At 38.5% G+C, this 16,726-nt stretch overlaps 1 protein-coding gene across 2 annotated transcripts in view; it reads left to right on the forward strand.

Moving 5' to 3' along the window:
- The first annotated feature begins 1,433 nt into the window (after positions 1-1,433).
- Positions 1,434-16,726, forward strand: part of PPM1K (protein phosphatase, Mg2+/Mn2+ dependent, 1K) — a 21,762-nt gene continuing 6,469 nt past the window's right edge. Inside the window, exons 1-5 of one of the 2 annotated variants that reach the window (XM_012724228.1) lie at positions 1,434-1,587; positions 5,838-6,352; positions 8,037-8,137; positions 14,692-14,857; positions 14,998-15,142. In XM_012724228.1, the coding sequence (XP_012579682.1) occupies positions 5,913-6,352; positions 8,037-8,137; positions 14,692-14,857; positions 14,998-15,142 (852 nt within the window). In that variant the 5' untranslated portion in view covers positions 1,434-1,587; positions 5,838-5,912. Of the gene's footprint in view, positions 1,588-2,241; positions 2,323-5,837; positions 6,353-8,036; positions 8,138-14,691; positions 14,858-14,997; positions 15,143-16,726 lie in introns of those variants that run through there. The other variant, XM_012724229.1, reaches the window with a different exon arrangement.

Below are 16,726 nucleotides of genomic sequence, written 5' to 3' on the forward strand. Positions count from 1 at the left end.
ATAGATCACAAAGGTATGAGCTAAATAGACCAATCAGGTTTATTAATTATTCGGTTTTAAAATGGAAAATGAATTGGTTGGTGCTAAATAGTCCAATCAGATGCTGAGGACTGAGAATGATTCAATCAGATTTGCAGGGTGGGGGTCCTTGAAGGACATATAAAGTAAAGCAAGAGCCAGCTTGATTCATTCTATGTCTATTATCTGAAGAAAGAAATATCAGGCAATCATCCTCCAGAGAATAACTCAAGGAGAAATGGAGACGGAGATAAATTAGTAAATGCAACCTACCAACCCCCTGAGCTGAAACCCCAAGAGCACACTGAGAGCTGGGGAAAAGGCAAGAGAACCCCAAGATCCACATGTTTGGTTAAATACCAAGCCTGGCTGCTTAACTCCACCCTCAATTCCCAGCAATCCTCCCTTTGGTGATGATGACATTATGGGATTTGTAGTTCTTAGTGTCTTGGATTTCCAGGTCTGGGTAAGGGTGGAATCCATAAAACCTGTGTTTGTGTTCAATTAAGTCATCCTCTACCCACTCCCCCAGCAGACTCTTTACTCTTCCAAAATATTAAGTTGTTCTAGGTCAGGATGTTTACTCTGCTGCCTGAACAGTCATTGATTGCACAGCTGACATGTCCTTCTCATTCCTCCAGTCTCAACTTAAATGTGAGACTAGAGTTCTCATGCAACAACCTTCCCTAACACCAAGCTCCTGGTATTTTCTGTATCCACACCTTGTCTAATTCCCCCTTAATTTATTATTATTTTGTTTACCTGTTTGTCTTCTTCCTCTTCTTTCTCATATTGTATGCTTTATGAGGACAGCAGTCTTCTCCATTTGTATCGGGATTGTATCCCCAGCACTTAGCAAGTGCCTCACATATAAAGGATCTTCCATAAAAATAGAAATACTCGTCAAATGAATGATACAGGGATCACAAGATGCCTGTTCAGTAACAAAGAACGTTGCATTGTGGGTTTTCAAAGAACAGCAGAGAAACCAGATGCTTTCCGAGTCCTCTGCCGAAAGCGTTGGCATTCCATTCTTAGTTAGCTACTTATCACAACTACCGCCCCCTTGCGCCAAGTGACACACACACCCCCCTCCTCCACCCACTGGCTCCGTACCAAGTTTCCGAGCCCGCTCACCGCTAAAGTACCCCTCATTGGCCGGCGCCAAAGATCGTTAGAAGGGCGGGGCTGTCACTGCGAGCCGCTAGTGGCCCAAGTCTACGTCACTCTGCGGAGAGCTGCTAAAAGTCAGCCAAGTCAATTGCAGTTGCGGGGAGGCTCGTTCCCATAGGAATCTGCGATTGGCTGCGAGGGCAGTTGGCGCACCACCTTGCCAAGCACGCATTGGTCGGAACTGCCGTCAGTCCCCGGAAACGGACTTTCCCTTCTCCATCTGACCCACTGCTGGGCAAAATCTCGATTATTTTCAGCAGACGAGCCAGCGTCTGTTCTACTTGCTCCAGATATCTGAAACATCAGTGAAGGCAACCTTATTTACCGACCTAGAAAGCCCCTCCCCAAACCTCCGTTGGCTAATTTAAACTTTTCCAGAAACGTAACCATCAGGAGGTAAGGACCTAGAAGATGCACTTCATTTATTTTCTGTAAACTGCTAAGAATGTTATTTACAGGCTGCGTCGCATCCCACTGCCCGGGGTGCTGGCAAGGGAGAATAAGCGCAGGAGGATTCCCTAGGGAGGAGAAGGGCACTGTATATTTATTTTGTCCCAGTTTCCGCGGTGCCCCGCCGTCAGTATCTGGGTCCTCTATGCTCGGCTTTCTTCTCTTTCGAAGTCAGTGGCAAGTCGGGCGGGGCCCACTTCGGCTGGGGAGCTGTGTCCGCTTATTTCCTGCCAAACCTGGATGGCGCTTGGCCTTGAACTTGACCGCGGGCAATAATAGCCGGTTGCCGAGCAAAAGGAGTGTGTCGGGGTTGGAAGGAAGAAGGGTAAGAAGGAAGAAGGGACCGTGGAAGCAAGGCAGGGGCTGCCAGTCTGTGTTCACCCTTAGCCGACCCGGTGGTTTGCTACTCCGACCCCGGGACGCGAGGATGCTGTAGGGGTGAGAGCCGCGTCGCCACCACAGCTGCGGCGGGGTAGAGGGAGAAGTGGCGACACCCGGGATCTGAACGCTGGGAAGGCGGTTGGGAGGCGGAGACCGGCGGCGGAAGGTGCTGGGGGAGCCCAGCCAGCTGCATTGCTGCGCGCGACGCCCGTGGGAGGGCAAGCTTCCTGCCCTCCGTCACTCGGGCCACTCGCCTGTCCCAGCCTGCCAGGCGAGCCCAGGATCCCTGGCTGTGCACCGGTGAGCTTTCCAGGGTCGAGTAGAGAAGGATGCAGGGCGTTGGTTGGTATTGATAGTAGGACCTGTCTTTTGCTTTCCTGGGAGAATCTGCGAGCTCAAGGCCTTGTGGCTGGTGATGTCTTTTTTTTTTTTTTAGAAGCCGCTTTCTGTAGATTAGAGATTTCTCAGAGGACACAAAGACAGACGACTGGTGGAAATAACCAGGAATATGGACTCTCCTAAGGTCCACTGGCCTTTCTGTGCGTCAGACTGGAATTGTACAGCAAGGCCTCTTCAGTTCTTTGCTTCCCCTGCCAATGCAGAGAAAAGAATGAGACTGTGTAGCAGTTCCAGAATGAGCTACCAAACCTACAGATAATAATGGTCTTGAAAAGCAGATAGGGTGCGGTGATGGCCCAGCTATGCTGCCGCAGCTGGAAGAAAAGCAGATAGCTTTTAATTCCTGAGGAGTGAGTCCTCGCTAATGATTTTTTTTTTCTTTGCCTTAGTTACTTTGTATTTACCATAGACACAGCTATCTTTTTTTGACTGGAACCTTAGAGAAGATGGTGGTGTAGTATAGAGGAAAGGAAAATTCTTAAATGAAGTCTAAAGGTACAGGTTTGGAGCATGGTCTGTGACTTGGATCCATATTAACTAAAATTTCAAAGATATCTATGGAATTAGAATAATAACTTCTTTTCACTGCTCCCATTTTCTTTTTCCCATTAACAGAACATATGCCCACATCAGCCTGTTGGATTTTTTGTTGTTTTTTCCTCAGGTAAACTACATTTTCTCCCCTCCCCTCCCCCCAACAGCTTACTGATAAAAAAAAAAGATGAAGTCCAAATTTCCTGAAATATATTCATTTTTTTAAATAGTCAGTAAATGCTTGGTTTAGGAATATTTAGATTGTCTGTCTTTACATTGTGGAAGTTACTGATAGGAAGCCCCCCCCCCCCCAGTACCACTTTCTAGTGGGAAGATAAGAATAGTTTCTGAAAATGCTTTTTTGCTGAAGGCATCAACCCAAGCTGCTTTCAGTAGTACTGATCCTTGGGACTACTGAATAATTTTGGCATGGGCTTAGAATGGGAACAGTAAACTGCCTTTCTGACCTGCTTTCAGTAACCACGGGCAAGTATGCCTTGCTGCCAGAGACAGTCTGTGCCTCCTTTTCCAAAAATAAAATTGGACAGCTCTGGGGTATTTAAACCATTGAGGGATTATAAAATGGGACTAATATGAAAACATAAAATTGGCAGCACCATCTTTTAGGTTTCGCTGTATATATGGCTTTTCTTCAATCCTTCGTTGGCTTTTATTTTGAAACCAAGTGTGAACTTAAAAGGTTTACTAAAGACCAGTGCAGTTGTATTCCTTCCTGATGCTTTTCACCTGAAATTTCTTACCCAGGATGTGGGTTTTCACCACTGCTCTCTTGTAGAATTGCTCCGCCAGTTTTGTGGTTTCATCTTACTGCCAATTAATCCTCTTTGTGGAGCTCCACCCTCTAGTCAGAATTTTTAAACCAGGGGCCAAATTTGATCTCTAGTTAGACTTCTGTGTCAGAACTTTACAGCATTAGATTAACCAGTTACAGCATGGAAAGGTTTGTGGTCACACAAACCAATGCAAAACTGATGAAAAAGGAAAGTATTTTCAGGTGATAATCTGTGGACTATATATGTTGGTAAAAATGTAAAATTGTATGTGTGTGTGCATGTATGTACTTACACCTGAAAAAAAGTATGTGATTAAAGTCCATTTGTGTGCCATACAGTTTTATTTTGATTGGGAAGTACAATGCATTTGGAAAAAACAGTTGAACATTATGTTTTTCTTCTAGTAAGTAGCTATCAATATAGTTTAGATTACTTATGTAACCTGCTATGAAGCTAGGGTTCCAATCAAATCATTTATCTTGATTTTCTTAGTTTTGGGGCTTACCTTTGCTAGTAGAATATGATATGTGGCATAATTGTTCTTGTGCTCTGACATTTTTGTGTCTTCAAATGGCTTTGCAAACAGAATTCTGCCCTTTGACTCTTTTGTATTTGACTTTTAAAGATTGAGTATAATGTTACCATGTTTTGTATAAGTTAGCTTTAATTTCCAATCGAGGAACTGACAAAGGATTCTTGAATAACTTTTAAAGTTTGTAGGTAAACTCACACCAATTTATAATTATTATACTGACAAATACTAAAAAAAAAAAACATTCTCAGGTGTTTGATAGTTTGTTTCTACTTTTTTTTTTTTAAATTTGGGATCATAGAAACGTTTTATATACTCTTGCTTACTAGTCATTCCCAGGGGCATTTTGAGAGTTGGGGACAATGATAGATGATTTTGAGGCTCTGGATAATCTTTTCTTGAACTCTAGGTTTAGTTCAGTGTTGTTATTTGGCTTGGGAAACACAATTGCTCTTTGGATTGTTTCAATCTTAAGGGTTTTGTATGATGTAGTTGTATTGTGTGTAGAAGAGAGAAAAGCTGGAGCTGTTATTGTAAATATCAATCAGTTGTTCATAAATTTGTTTATCAAGCAAATCAATAAATTGCTTGTCTCATTCCCATTGCCACCAAGTTCCTGTGATCACATGGACACAACTGGCTTATCCTTGTGCCTATGGAGGGAGGCGCTTGTGTGAACCAGTTAACACTAACCATTGTAATATATAAAGTTTAGAAAATTGAAAAATCTTACAATAAACCTTTGATCCCATATTGTGTCTCTTTGTTAAAATCTGGCCACTTGTTGGGTACAGAACTATCATATATATATATTTTAAGACATTTTATTTATGAATACAGAACTGGGGTACAGGCCAGAGATGTAGGTGTGGTGAGAAGATTCACCAGAGACAGAGTAAGGAGTCAGAACAATCAGGTCAACAAAGTACACTGCTGAGGGGAGCAGCGGGTGAGACAGGAGAGGTCCGCCATGTCATGTGGGTCACTTCCAGTGGCCAGAATTGAATCTGCGCTGAAGCAGCTGCTGCTTGCTTGCAGTTCTGTGCCCTAACCCATTGCGACACCAGGGAGGGCCAGAACTATCATATTTTTTAGTTAGTTGTTTTTTCTTTTTTCTATCTTTTGTAAGAGATTTTGTTATCATTAACATGTGTCCCTCCCTTTTGTTCAGAACAATGAAGTCCGTTGTACTCTATTTTCTTGCTACTCAAATTGTGGACTTGCTGGACCAGCAGTTCATATCATCAGATCATCAGGGAGCTGGCTAGAAATGAAGCTCTCAGACTCCACCCCAGAGTGAATCAGAATTTTCATTTTAACAAAATCTCCAATGATTACAGATTAAAATTCGACATGCCATTTTTCTATACAATCTATGCACATTGTCAAATTTTTATAGAATGTAAGCACTATGAATTGGCTAGGTAATTTGGTTCGTTTATTAAATTTACTGTTCTTATGGCTTTTTGGTTAATATCTGTTGTATATTAACAGTATATCATGTATATTCATGATATTCAAATTGCCGATAACTCTCTCTCTTTCTTTCTACTCAGTTGCATCATTTTTGTTGAAGACATCCATTATTCCATTGACCATTCCCTCATTACTGAGTCCTTTGGAGTTGAGTTATGTCAACAGCTGCCTTAATTACTTTGGTTAGAAGTGGTGGGAACCAGGTGAGGAGGAGAGTGTTGCTTAACTCCCGCCTGCTACAGGAAGACAGGCGGGTGATCCCCATCTGCCACATCTCCACTTCAGAGCCCAGATGTTCTCGGTTTGACCCAGATGGTAGTGGGCGTCCAGCTACCTGGGATAATTTTGGGATCTGGGACAACCGCATCGATGAGCCAATTCTACTGCCTCCCAGTATCAAATATGGCAAGCCAATTCCCAAAATCAGCTTGGAAAACGTGGGTTGTGCCTCACAGATTGGCAAACGGAAAGAGAATGAAGACCGGTTTGACTTTTCTCAGCTAACAGATGAGGTCCTGTACTTTGCAGTGTATGATGGACATGGCGGACCTGCAGCTGCTGATTTCTGTCATACCCACATGGAGAAATGCATCATGTATGTACAATGACATTCACTCTGACCTTGCAGCTTGCCTTATGTCCAAGTTTAAACTTTGGCTGACATATTTAGTGCTAATGTAATTATTTAAGTGGTTTCATGCTGTTTTATAATGGAGCAGTGGCTTATTTATTACTGATGTTTACCATTTAAGAAACATATGTTTTAACAATGCCCCAGGCAAGAGTATTGACTAGAGTCTACAGGACTTGACTGTGGTCATTTCAAATGAATTAATATGAAGTACATGATCTCATCTACTATGAGATTAATGGGAAACATTTTTTTCCAGGGTGGGAGGGGGAGGGAAATTTCCTCCTATTCCTCTGGATTTTGCTTGGACTGCTTGAACAATCAAATTAACAACGAACAGGTCAGTAGGAGAAAAATCCAAATTTAATTAGAGTCATGCATCCCTTAGTGGGGGAAATGTTCTGAGAAAGTGTGTCCTTGTGCACACCTCATAGAGTATAATTACACAATTCAGATGATGTAATCTGCTGCTCACTTAAGCTCTGTGATATAGCCTATTGGGACAACCACCCTATATATACGGTTCATTTGTTGACTGAACATTAGTAAGTGACTACGTGATCTGCAAATAGACATATACATAGAGATGAACCAAAGTGGAGTTACATATTCCCACCTATGGTATGAGTCCTGGGGGGTTCAAGGAGAAAGGATGATGAGGACAGTCATGTGATAAAGGGGAGATGAGTCACTTGATAAAGAACACATGATCTATAGTGAATTACGTTTGCTCAGCCACATAGGTTATTTAGACAGAATGGTTGTTTCTGGTAGTTACCCTAATTAATTCTAACTAAAACCGCCGATTTTAATTTTTTTTTTTTCTGGTACCAATGGCCTTTATTGGTGACAACAGGAAATAAAGAGGGTGAAAATTCAAGGGGACGGATACACAGCTTGGCCTTCCAGGGATATTCCAAAGGCTTGGAGGCTATTCCTGGAAAGCCAGTTTTCATTCTCTGAGGCATGGCCTCAGTTTGACATAATCCCATTGTGACACTGACAGCCTAGGGGGGCCTTGTCCTCCTTCCTCAGTGCATGGCATACAGTGAGTGCTCCAGCAAATGGTAACTCATCCAAGTGGTGTGTATGGTTTTGAAAACATGCTGAAAGTAGCTTTAGATAATTGGCATAAGTATGGGGAACATATTGAGTGTGCCTTTTTTAGTGTTCTTTAAGGAAATAAATGTTTATGATGATTATTGGTGTGGTTTGACCATCCCACTACTGGTCATATATGGTAAAGTAGGGGGAGAACAGGGACACTTATGACAATGGGACCACTTTTCTTCCTGTGTATAGTTATTCATACTGGTCATCAGTTGAATCATGAATGTTTTTTCCATATTCCACAGAGGAAATAGTGGCTTAATTTAACATGAAGGAATGCAACCTCTCAGGGTTGTGATAGTGAGGATTCCTCTTTACAGATAGGGTCCCTAGACTTCTGTTGACCTTAAAGGCTTATCTCTGCCTGATTCCCAATTTGACTAGCTGACCTGTGAATTTCAAGCATCTTGAAAGTCAAGTCATGGGGGAGGGGGGTTGTCCATTGTATGGGAGTGAGTGCTAGCTAGAGTGACCTACAGAAGATTTGAAAGCAATAGTAAAATGATTTTAGGGACTCTTTTTTTTCTTTCCCATCCAGGGACTTGCTTCCTAAAGAGAAGAACTTGGAAACTGTATTGACCTTGGCTTTTCTAGAAATAGATAAAGCCTTTTCCAGGCAGGCCAACCTGTCTGCTGATGGTAAGTAAAACAATCACAATCCTGGGGGGTTGGGGGGAGGGTTTGGGAAATGTTGGAGAATGGAAACAATTTAAACCCTCAGGGGTGGGAATTTTAATGTAAGTTTATTTGCAAGGATGCTTATGTCAAGATGACTTTATGTAAAGAATTACTTTAAATGCTATTTTTGGAATTCAAACTAATGTTAGTAATTCAACTATTAAAAGGTTAACCTTTTTTTAAAAAAATCTGTTTGATTGTTCATTTTATGGACAAGATGGCTATAGTATGAAAGGGTTTATTGTTATTGTTTTTGTTTTTTTTAGATGAGTCTGATGAACAAGTAGATGAGTCTGATGAAATACACTACAGGGTAATCGTATCTAGCCAGGGTGGTAATTATCTAGACTAGAAGAAATTCTTAATTGGTCCTAGGTAGGAAAGGATAATGGTTAATATTTGAATAACTAGAAGGAAGATATTTTTTCTTCTACTTCTTAATAAAAGCTAATCGTGTGACTTTCCTGGGTAACTATTAATATTTTTTGTTTTTATGTGTTAAACAGAAGAGCATATTAGCTGAATTTAAAAATTAAACTTCATGAACTGTGTGTCCTTAAAATTTGAAAGTGAAATGTTTTTGATTTTGATTACATTTATCAAAACCATTTTTAGAAAATGTAGTTAATATTTGTAGCTAGCTGGCCCCCAAATCTCTTACTCATTTTAAGTTAATCTTAAAAACTTGTGCTGTGGCTATATAAATGTGCTTATAGCCCTAATAAGTGACTTGGAAATGAATCATGCTATAATATTGATCTGTGCTATAATATTCATCCTTTTGTTTGAAGGAGGTCAGAGTGCATCACAGATAAGGAACTGAAACTCAGAGGTAAAGGTCAGTTGCAGAATCAGTGCTGGGGTTTTCCTGGCACCCATCTTTGCCTCTCTCATGGGCATATTTAATAATGAATGATGAGGATTAGAGAAGGCAATTCTTAGGATGGCCCAATTTGCCATTTTAAGAGTTTTTTCCTGCTCTTTTTTGAAAACCTTGCATCGTATACCTGAGAAAATCAGTAGAGCTCACTCACAGCAGGGATTTATTTTCTCATTTGCAGATCATTCAGGCCCATTTTCTCTTTTCCTTCATTTTTTTGCACTTTCCCCTTCCAGCTCTCTTCTTACAAAAAGAGGACTTGAGAGAGGTAAATTTTAAAAAGATTTAGCTCTTGTGCCTAATGGGTAAGACAAAAGAAGGACAAGAGGACAATAAAAGACACACTTTATTATGGTTGTATTTTTTTTTTTTTTTACTCTGAATATTGGTATGTTCCTATTTCATCCAAAAGGTGGTCCCTATTGGTGCTTAGTGGTATAGCAGATGGGTGTGCCTTGTTCAGTAAACAGTGCTTATTTGGCAAGGTTTTCAGAAAAGAACATTCAAAGGCATTAAAATATGGTCAATAATCAATCATTCATCCTGCATGGGTGTAGTCAGCCCTTTTGTAAAGGACTGTAATGACTAACATGCTTAAAACATGAAGATTAGGTGTGAAGTAGAAAACCCCTTCCATTTATCACAAAATAAGTTTTAATTAAAAGAATTTTCAACCTAGCGGGAGCATGTATATAACCTACATATCTTAAAAAATACTCTCTAAAGATGCCCTGTGCAAAATCAGTCATAAAAATGTAGATCATTTCTAATGATGAAATTAAAATGTGTTCAATTTAATTCTTCTGTCATATGAGGTAATGATTCCAGAACTTTTGTAAAATAATCTAAGATTTGTTTTTCATTTAATGGTCATTTGTTGTGAGTATAATGTTGCAAGAAAACGATGCTTAATGTGTTACTGAAAGAAAAAAGGTCCTTTATGACCTTGTTTTTAAGTTTTACTTGATACATACTCTGTCAGATCAATTAGTATGTGTGTTTCTTAAAATACATTTTTTGAGGACAATTTGAAAATTTATATTCTTAATAAGTGATCAATACTTTCAAATTGCCAAAAATTGTTTTTTGCTATTTGGGCCCATTTTTATCAAGTATATTAAAGTCATTAAGAATAGAATGCTGTGTGTTTTTAACTTTTAGATTTGTGGGTTAGATTTGAACGTTATTGAATTTTTTTTTAGTTTTTGGTAAGAACTGAAGCAGTATCAGTATTATAAGAGTAGATGGTATCTTCTCAGCTTAGAGATAGGCTGGATCAGTGATTCTTAAATCAATTATGAAATTATGTACAATTTGCCCTCTCCAGTTTCTTTGAGTTCACTTCTAGTATCAGCCCCTTTTTCTTGAATCTTTCCTGTGGACAGCTTGAGTGCAGGAAACACATCTTACTCAGTTTTGAATCTCCCTAGTTCTGCACACAGGGAGACACTCAGTTACCTGCGCTGAACTGATCTCCACTGCTTACTTTTATCTCAAAGTATTTATTCTTTGATATCCTAGAGCAGAATTGACCAATTATTTACATTATGTATATATGTTAATGAGTTATCCTTTCTGGGTAGATTTGAATTTAAGCAGGGAATATCAAAATTGGTTAAAATATAGGAGTGAATCACTAATGGTAGAATTTTATGTTCAGTGTGAACAGTGCCTCTCAGTCATATTTGAGTAATTTGAAGAGAAAGTGAAAATAAAACATTTTTGTCTGTTCACCAGTTTACATCATATCTATATAATTATAAAATCATTCCACTAGCGTTTAAAATGTTTACTATTTCAGTTTAAACTAAATGTTGAGGAGAATAAAACCAAAATATCAAAAAATGCCAAGAATCAAGCCTTAAGAAACTGCTGGTCATTTCTGTTGATTCGTTGGTAATGCATTTTGAGTATATTTTACCCTTATATATGAATAATTTCATCATTATCTTTTGAATTTTTTTGAAATTCATTTTACCCCAGGCATATACATTTTTACATTTAAATGAAGCCAGCTTGTAAATACAAATGATTTTCCATTAGTCTATTGTTTACAAATTACCATTTAAACTAAAAGTGTCAAAAACTTAAATTATATCTTATGTAGTTCATAAACACTTAAAGAGTTTTTAGATTGTTTAAGGTTTGAAAGCAGCAGCACTCCTCAAGAAAAAAATGGATCAACAAGAGAAGATTTGCTTTGACTTTGTGAGTTGGAAATGGTGACAGCATTGTGACTCTCATGGAACATCACATGCTGTGTGATCTCTTTAGGGGAAAATTAGATACTAAATAACCAATGCACCTGAACATATCCAAGCATATCCAAGGCAGCCAAAAAAAAAGGAAAAAAAAATAGGGACAGCTTTTAAGAGATGTTCTTATTGTGCTGTTACTGTTTCAGCTCATTACTTTGATTTTAGTGCTCATGTCTTAGCACTTATATTTAATGAGTATTGCAACTGTATTGGCTTATACATATCGGATATTGTCTATACCAATTGAATAAGTCACCAGAGAGAGTTATGTTTTGCCAATTATAGCTTTTACTTTTTATGTTGCCATTTGAAATCTTGATCATTTTTCTTTTGATATGTGGACCTGCAACACTGGGGGAAAAAAGAGAGCTGCAGAAACATCATTTTATGAATTATATGCAATTATTGTATACTAGCTTTTATTTAGGCAATTAATTTCAGTAATCATTATACTCCAAAATGCCTTCTAGATACCAAATCCCTGCGTTAAGCACTATTGACAAATATATTATGTCTTATATCCTGTGCTATAAGAGGTGCTTTGATTCCTGATTGACATATATTTAAATCCCAGTAGTTGGTGGTATAGTGTAGTTCCCATCTTCCCTAACAATATATTGCTTGTCAGATACAAATTAATGTCATATCCATGAATTTTCCTTTTGTTAATTGGAACAGTTCTGACATTGCTACCAAACAAATTTACAGTGCTTTTCCCCACCAACTCACTAAAAGTGCTGATTTACTCTTCAAGATTGTGACTGTGTAGGTGTGTCTGTAGCCACGTGGCTTGTGGTGCAGATGCATTTGGGAAGTCACCAAAATAAGAAAGAAGTACTAATTACTCTGTGATGAAAAAGTACTCAACTACAACATACCATCAACTTGGGTAACTGATTTGGCATCTCCTGAAATATGATGTAATTTGCTAGTGACATTTTCATCAACATAAAAACCCTTCCCCTTATTTTGCAGCTCTCTCTCTGCCCTCCCCTGTGTTGCAGGTGTGTAATGTTTGAGCACAATTCCTGGGTGAATTTCCTATTTGCCTCTGTGCGTGTTATTTGTGGCAGAGACTTGTGCCGGGTCAACAGCTCTAGACCTGGAGCCCGGGACACTATATGCTGGGCTTCTGTGGAAAGAGAGATCTGCTTAATTTTGTCCCAGGTGAAGGAGTCCAGCGGTTCCTAGCCTGGACTACTGGAAGGTTCCCACATCCATCCTCTTTGTCCCATTAGTTGAGATGACTTGCAGTAGAAAATGTCCAGTGAGTGTTAAGAACTTATTGAAAGATGTCTTAGTCATATAGTTTGTTGTTAGGGAAAGAAAAACAGAGAGAGAGAGAGAGAATTTTTTTATTTCTGTGTTAAATGTTAAATGAAAATAAATGCTGAATTAAGATTTGCATCTTAGTTGCTGAACAAAACAGAATGAATAGCTTTCCCATAAATCCTGGGATTTTGGAACTGTGAAGTTGGATTGGTGGCAGAGCAATGAATAAGAAGCCTAGCGAGCTAATTTTGAAATTTCTCTTTCATGACATTTTGATTCTTTGATTTAGCCCATTAAAGGCCACCTTCAAAAAGCTGCTGCTGATCATTTAATCAGAAGAGAAAAATACTAAATTCTTTGGACAGGAAGCACCTGAGTAAATGCTGTGTTCTCTTACCCTGATCTTATAATCACATGTAAAAGTTGTAGAGTTTCATTGTAAAGATTCCTTTAGATGGAATTAACATTTGCAATATAAACTTCAAAAATTAACATTTGCAGTATAAACTTCACTGATATGCTAGGAATATATGTTGCACAGTGACAAATGCATGTTATATTTTCAAATTGTGGAGATATTATTACTTTGGCACACAGTTCCAAAATCAAGAGATAAGTGGGGAGATGGTGCCAGTATAAATGCTGTTTCTCAAAGTAAACTCAGCATGGATATAAAAAATTATATAAGGCTTATTCATGTTTTTCCATTTTACTTTTCTGATTAAAGCAGGCATGTTAATGTATAGATTGTAGTATTATATAGATATCTATATCAGTAGGTAGATTAGATGTATCTTGGTAATGGAGTACTGATGAGGTTTTTAAATTGTCTTTTTGAAGAAAAAAATTGGAAACAGCAAACCTCAATCAGTCAAATCAGTGGCACTGGGATTTAAAATCATTTAGAAATGATGAGGAAAATATTTTTTCCTAAATCTACCTTTTGAGTCAAATCATTTAGAGAGGATAACTTGAATATTTTATTTAGATGCTTTAAAAAATTAACCATGCTAAAAAGAAAAAAGAATTAACCATGCTACTGAACACAATACCTGCTTTAAAAAAGTTCTTTTCAATTTCTTCCAATTTTCTTTACCCATAATTTTCACAGTATTTTCTCTTTTGACAAGGCTCAATGCACCTCAATGTTTAATGTAGGGCAGACACTACAAATCAAAATAACATGCAAAAATTCAGTGGGTTGGATGAAAGAAATATTAGCACCTCAAAGCCAAGTAACTTGATTATATTTGTTACAGGTCAGAGAAAATTAATATTCTTGGGATGCTCTGGGCCTACAGTGTGACCACAGGTATAGCACTTAACAGTACAGTCCTGATTTTGGATACAGGCTGATTATTTTGGCTCTTTCTAGAGCTAGGGAGTGTTAATTATACCAAGTGTATGGGAAACTATAATGAATGTCACTACCTCTACACCCAGTTTTCCGCTAAGGATGGCTGTAACTTTGTTTCTTGACTGGGAAGGACAAAGATAAGCAGAAAAGAATGTGGCTCTTTAACCATGTTAGAATTTTTTCATGTGTGAGTATTTGTAGTAACAATTGTAGAAGCAAAGACTACAAAGTAAGCACTCAATTCTTACTTAGACTGCCACTTAATAATACATCCACAGGTTAGCAATAAAAAATGTTCAAAAAAATCGAAGTGCTTAAATGATAGAAGAGTCAGCATGTCTGAGTAGACATACTAGATCTAATTCATCCTGTTTTATTTGCCAATCTAATGAAAATTTAATAATTTGAATCCTAACCTAAGGCACACACAAGGATGTAGTTATAATAAATTTAGAGCAGCTGTACCTTATATTTAAAATTGGGCCTATTTGGAAACAGCGATGCTTCTTTTTTTTTTTTTTAACCGAAGTAGGTCAGCAACTTTTTGTTTGCATGGAGCCTTGTTACTGATTACATACTTTCTTCTCTGCATGCTCTTACTTACCAACTTCATTTGCATTCTATTTGCATAATGTTAGTCAAATTAGAATAATACATTTCTGCATTATTTTAATATGCCTGTGTCATAAAAATTCTATACCCAAGCATTTGATGATCACTGACTTATACTCTTTCATAATGTTTGCAGCTACTCTTCTGACCTCTGGGACTACTGCAACAGTAGCTCTGTTGCGAGATAGTATTGAACTGGTTGTTGCCAGTGTTGGGGACAGCCGGGCCATTTTGTGCCGGAAAGGAAAAGCCATGAAACTGACCATTGACCATACTCCAGAAAGAAAAGATGAAAAAGAAAGGTACTGCTTCCATGATGGAGGGTGTTTATGTGACACTAGATAGAAGTGAAGCTTTGCATTTTAAACTGATGTCATACTAAAGTTGAACGAGGCTTTGGTTGTTCTATCACATCATAGTCTTACAACCTTTTCTTGCCTAGGATAAAGAAATGTGGTGGTTTTGTAGCTTGGAATAGTTTGGGACAGCCTCATGTAAATGGCAGACTTGCAATGACAAGAAGTCTTGGAGATCTGGATCTTAAAACCAGTGGTGTGATTGCAGAACCTGAAACAAAGAGGATTAAGGTACAAAAGAATTTGAAAACACTTGGTACATGTGAAGAATGAATGCAGGATTGTGACTAGCTGCAGGCATTTATTAGAAGCCTTCACTGGAGCCAAAACTGCTTTTAAAAGGGAGCAATTTTTAGAAAGCTAGACAAATTTCATGTAAAATAAGGACTTCCTAGCTGAATGTATGAGGAAGTACTTGGTTTTCATTCCACTCTGCTATGGGGTTATTCTAGTAGAACGGCTCTCCAACTGTCTTTTCTCACTTGCACCTGATCACCAGTGCCACCTCCACCTGAAGCTGACCTTGACTTTCCTCTCCCACCAACTTTTCACCTAGGTCCATGACCTCCTTTGCATGATGTTAACTAGTGCCTGTGTACCCTAGCTTCCTCCAATACACACTGGTATTCCCTCTCTTCAATGTCAGGTCTTAATCTAGTACTGAGTCTAGGGCCTCCCTGGTGGCACAGGGGTTAAAGTGCTGCACAATGAAGCTATCAATAGACATTGCCACATGAGTTCAATCCCCAGCCAGGGAGGTGACCCACATAGCTTGGCAGATCTCTCCCCTCAGTAGTGTTTTCCAGTGGATCTGCCTGTTTTGCTCCCCACCCTGTCTCTGGTGAATTCTGTCACCTCCTGCACCCCAGTTCTTATATGCATAAATAAATATATCTTAAATATCTAGTACTGAGTATCGTGTAGGCTGTCAGTAATGGCTGCACACATTTGTTAATTGGTTGATTTCGTGCTTGTAGATTTGCTATTTGAATTTATCTTATTTAGCAAATGTAGAGGGTTCACTGTGTTCCAGGATCTGTTCAAAGTTGATACCACTATTCTTGTTTTACAGAGAAGGCAAACTTAAAGCATATAGAGATCAGCTGTAACGTACTTGCCCAGCTATATGAAATAAGGCAGAATTTGCCTTCTGGATGCCCCTACCAAGAAGTGCAGGCAGCCATTACAGGAGAAGCTCCAACTCCTGCCCTCTGTCTTTTTGTGGTGTTAGGCCTGTTTCTGGTTGATACTGAGACCTGTTTTTGTCTTCAGCTTTCTATTTTTCTTTTTATTTGTTTGGTTTTTGTTAGGCAGCTGATATAAAATCTTGAAAATTTTTTTTAATATCCAAGTTTTAATTGTCAATATCCAAGTTGGAATTTAATTTGCTTAATATCCAAGTTGGAATTGTTTTAATATCCAGAGTACATAAATTCCAGGTCAGGTATTCCTGGTATTGTCTCCTATTGCTATTCCCTTGGCGTAATTCTTTCCCCCCGCCCTTTACTATTCTCGGATTATCAGTCTTGTTTGAAATCCTCACCAAAGTGATATAATTTATATCTCTAGATATAAGTATATATAAAGTGTACTTTATTTATTTTTAAGACCTATTTTGAGAATAACAAGTCCTCCTTAGCAAATTTTTTCTGGAGTGCCTTCCCCTTAAAGCAGCTCACCTGTCCCCTGTCTGCCCCGCCCCACTCCTTCTTAACTCAGAACCCTCAGGATGTTTGGTGATGCCCAGAAGTTTTTTTTGTTTGTTTGTTTGTTTGTTTTTTATTACAAAGTTTATTTTTACATCATTTTGCACAT

This window comes from Condylura cristata, unplaced genomic scaffold (assembly GCF_000260355.1).
Source record: "Condylura cristata isolate star-nosed mole 26May11 unplaced genomic scaffold, ConCri1.0 scaffold00012, whole genome shotgun sequence".
Lineage (NCBI taxonomy): Eukaryota > Metazoa > Chordata > Mammalia > Eulipotyphla > Talpidae > Condylura > Condylura cristata.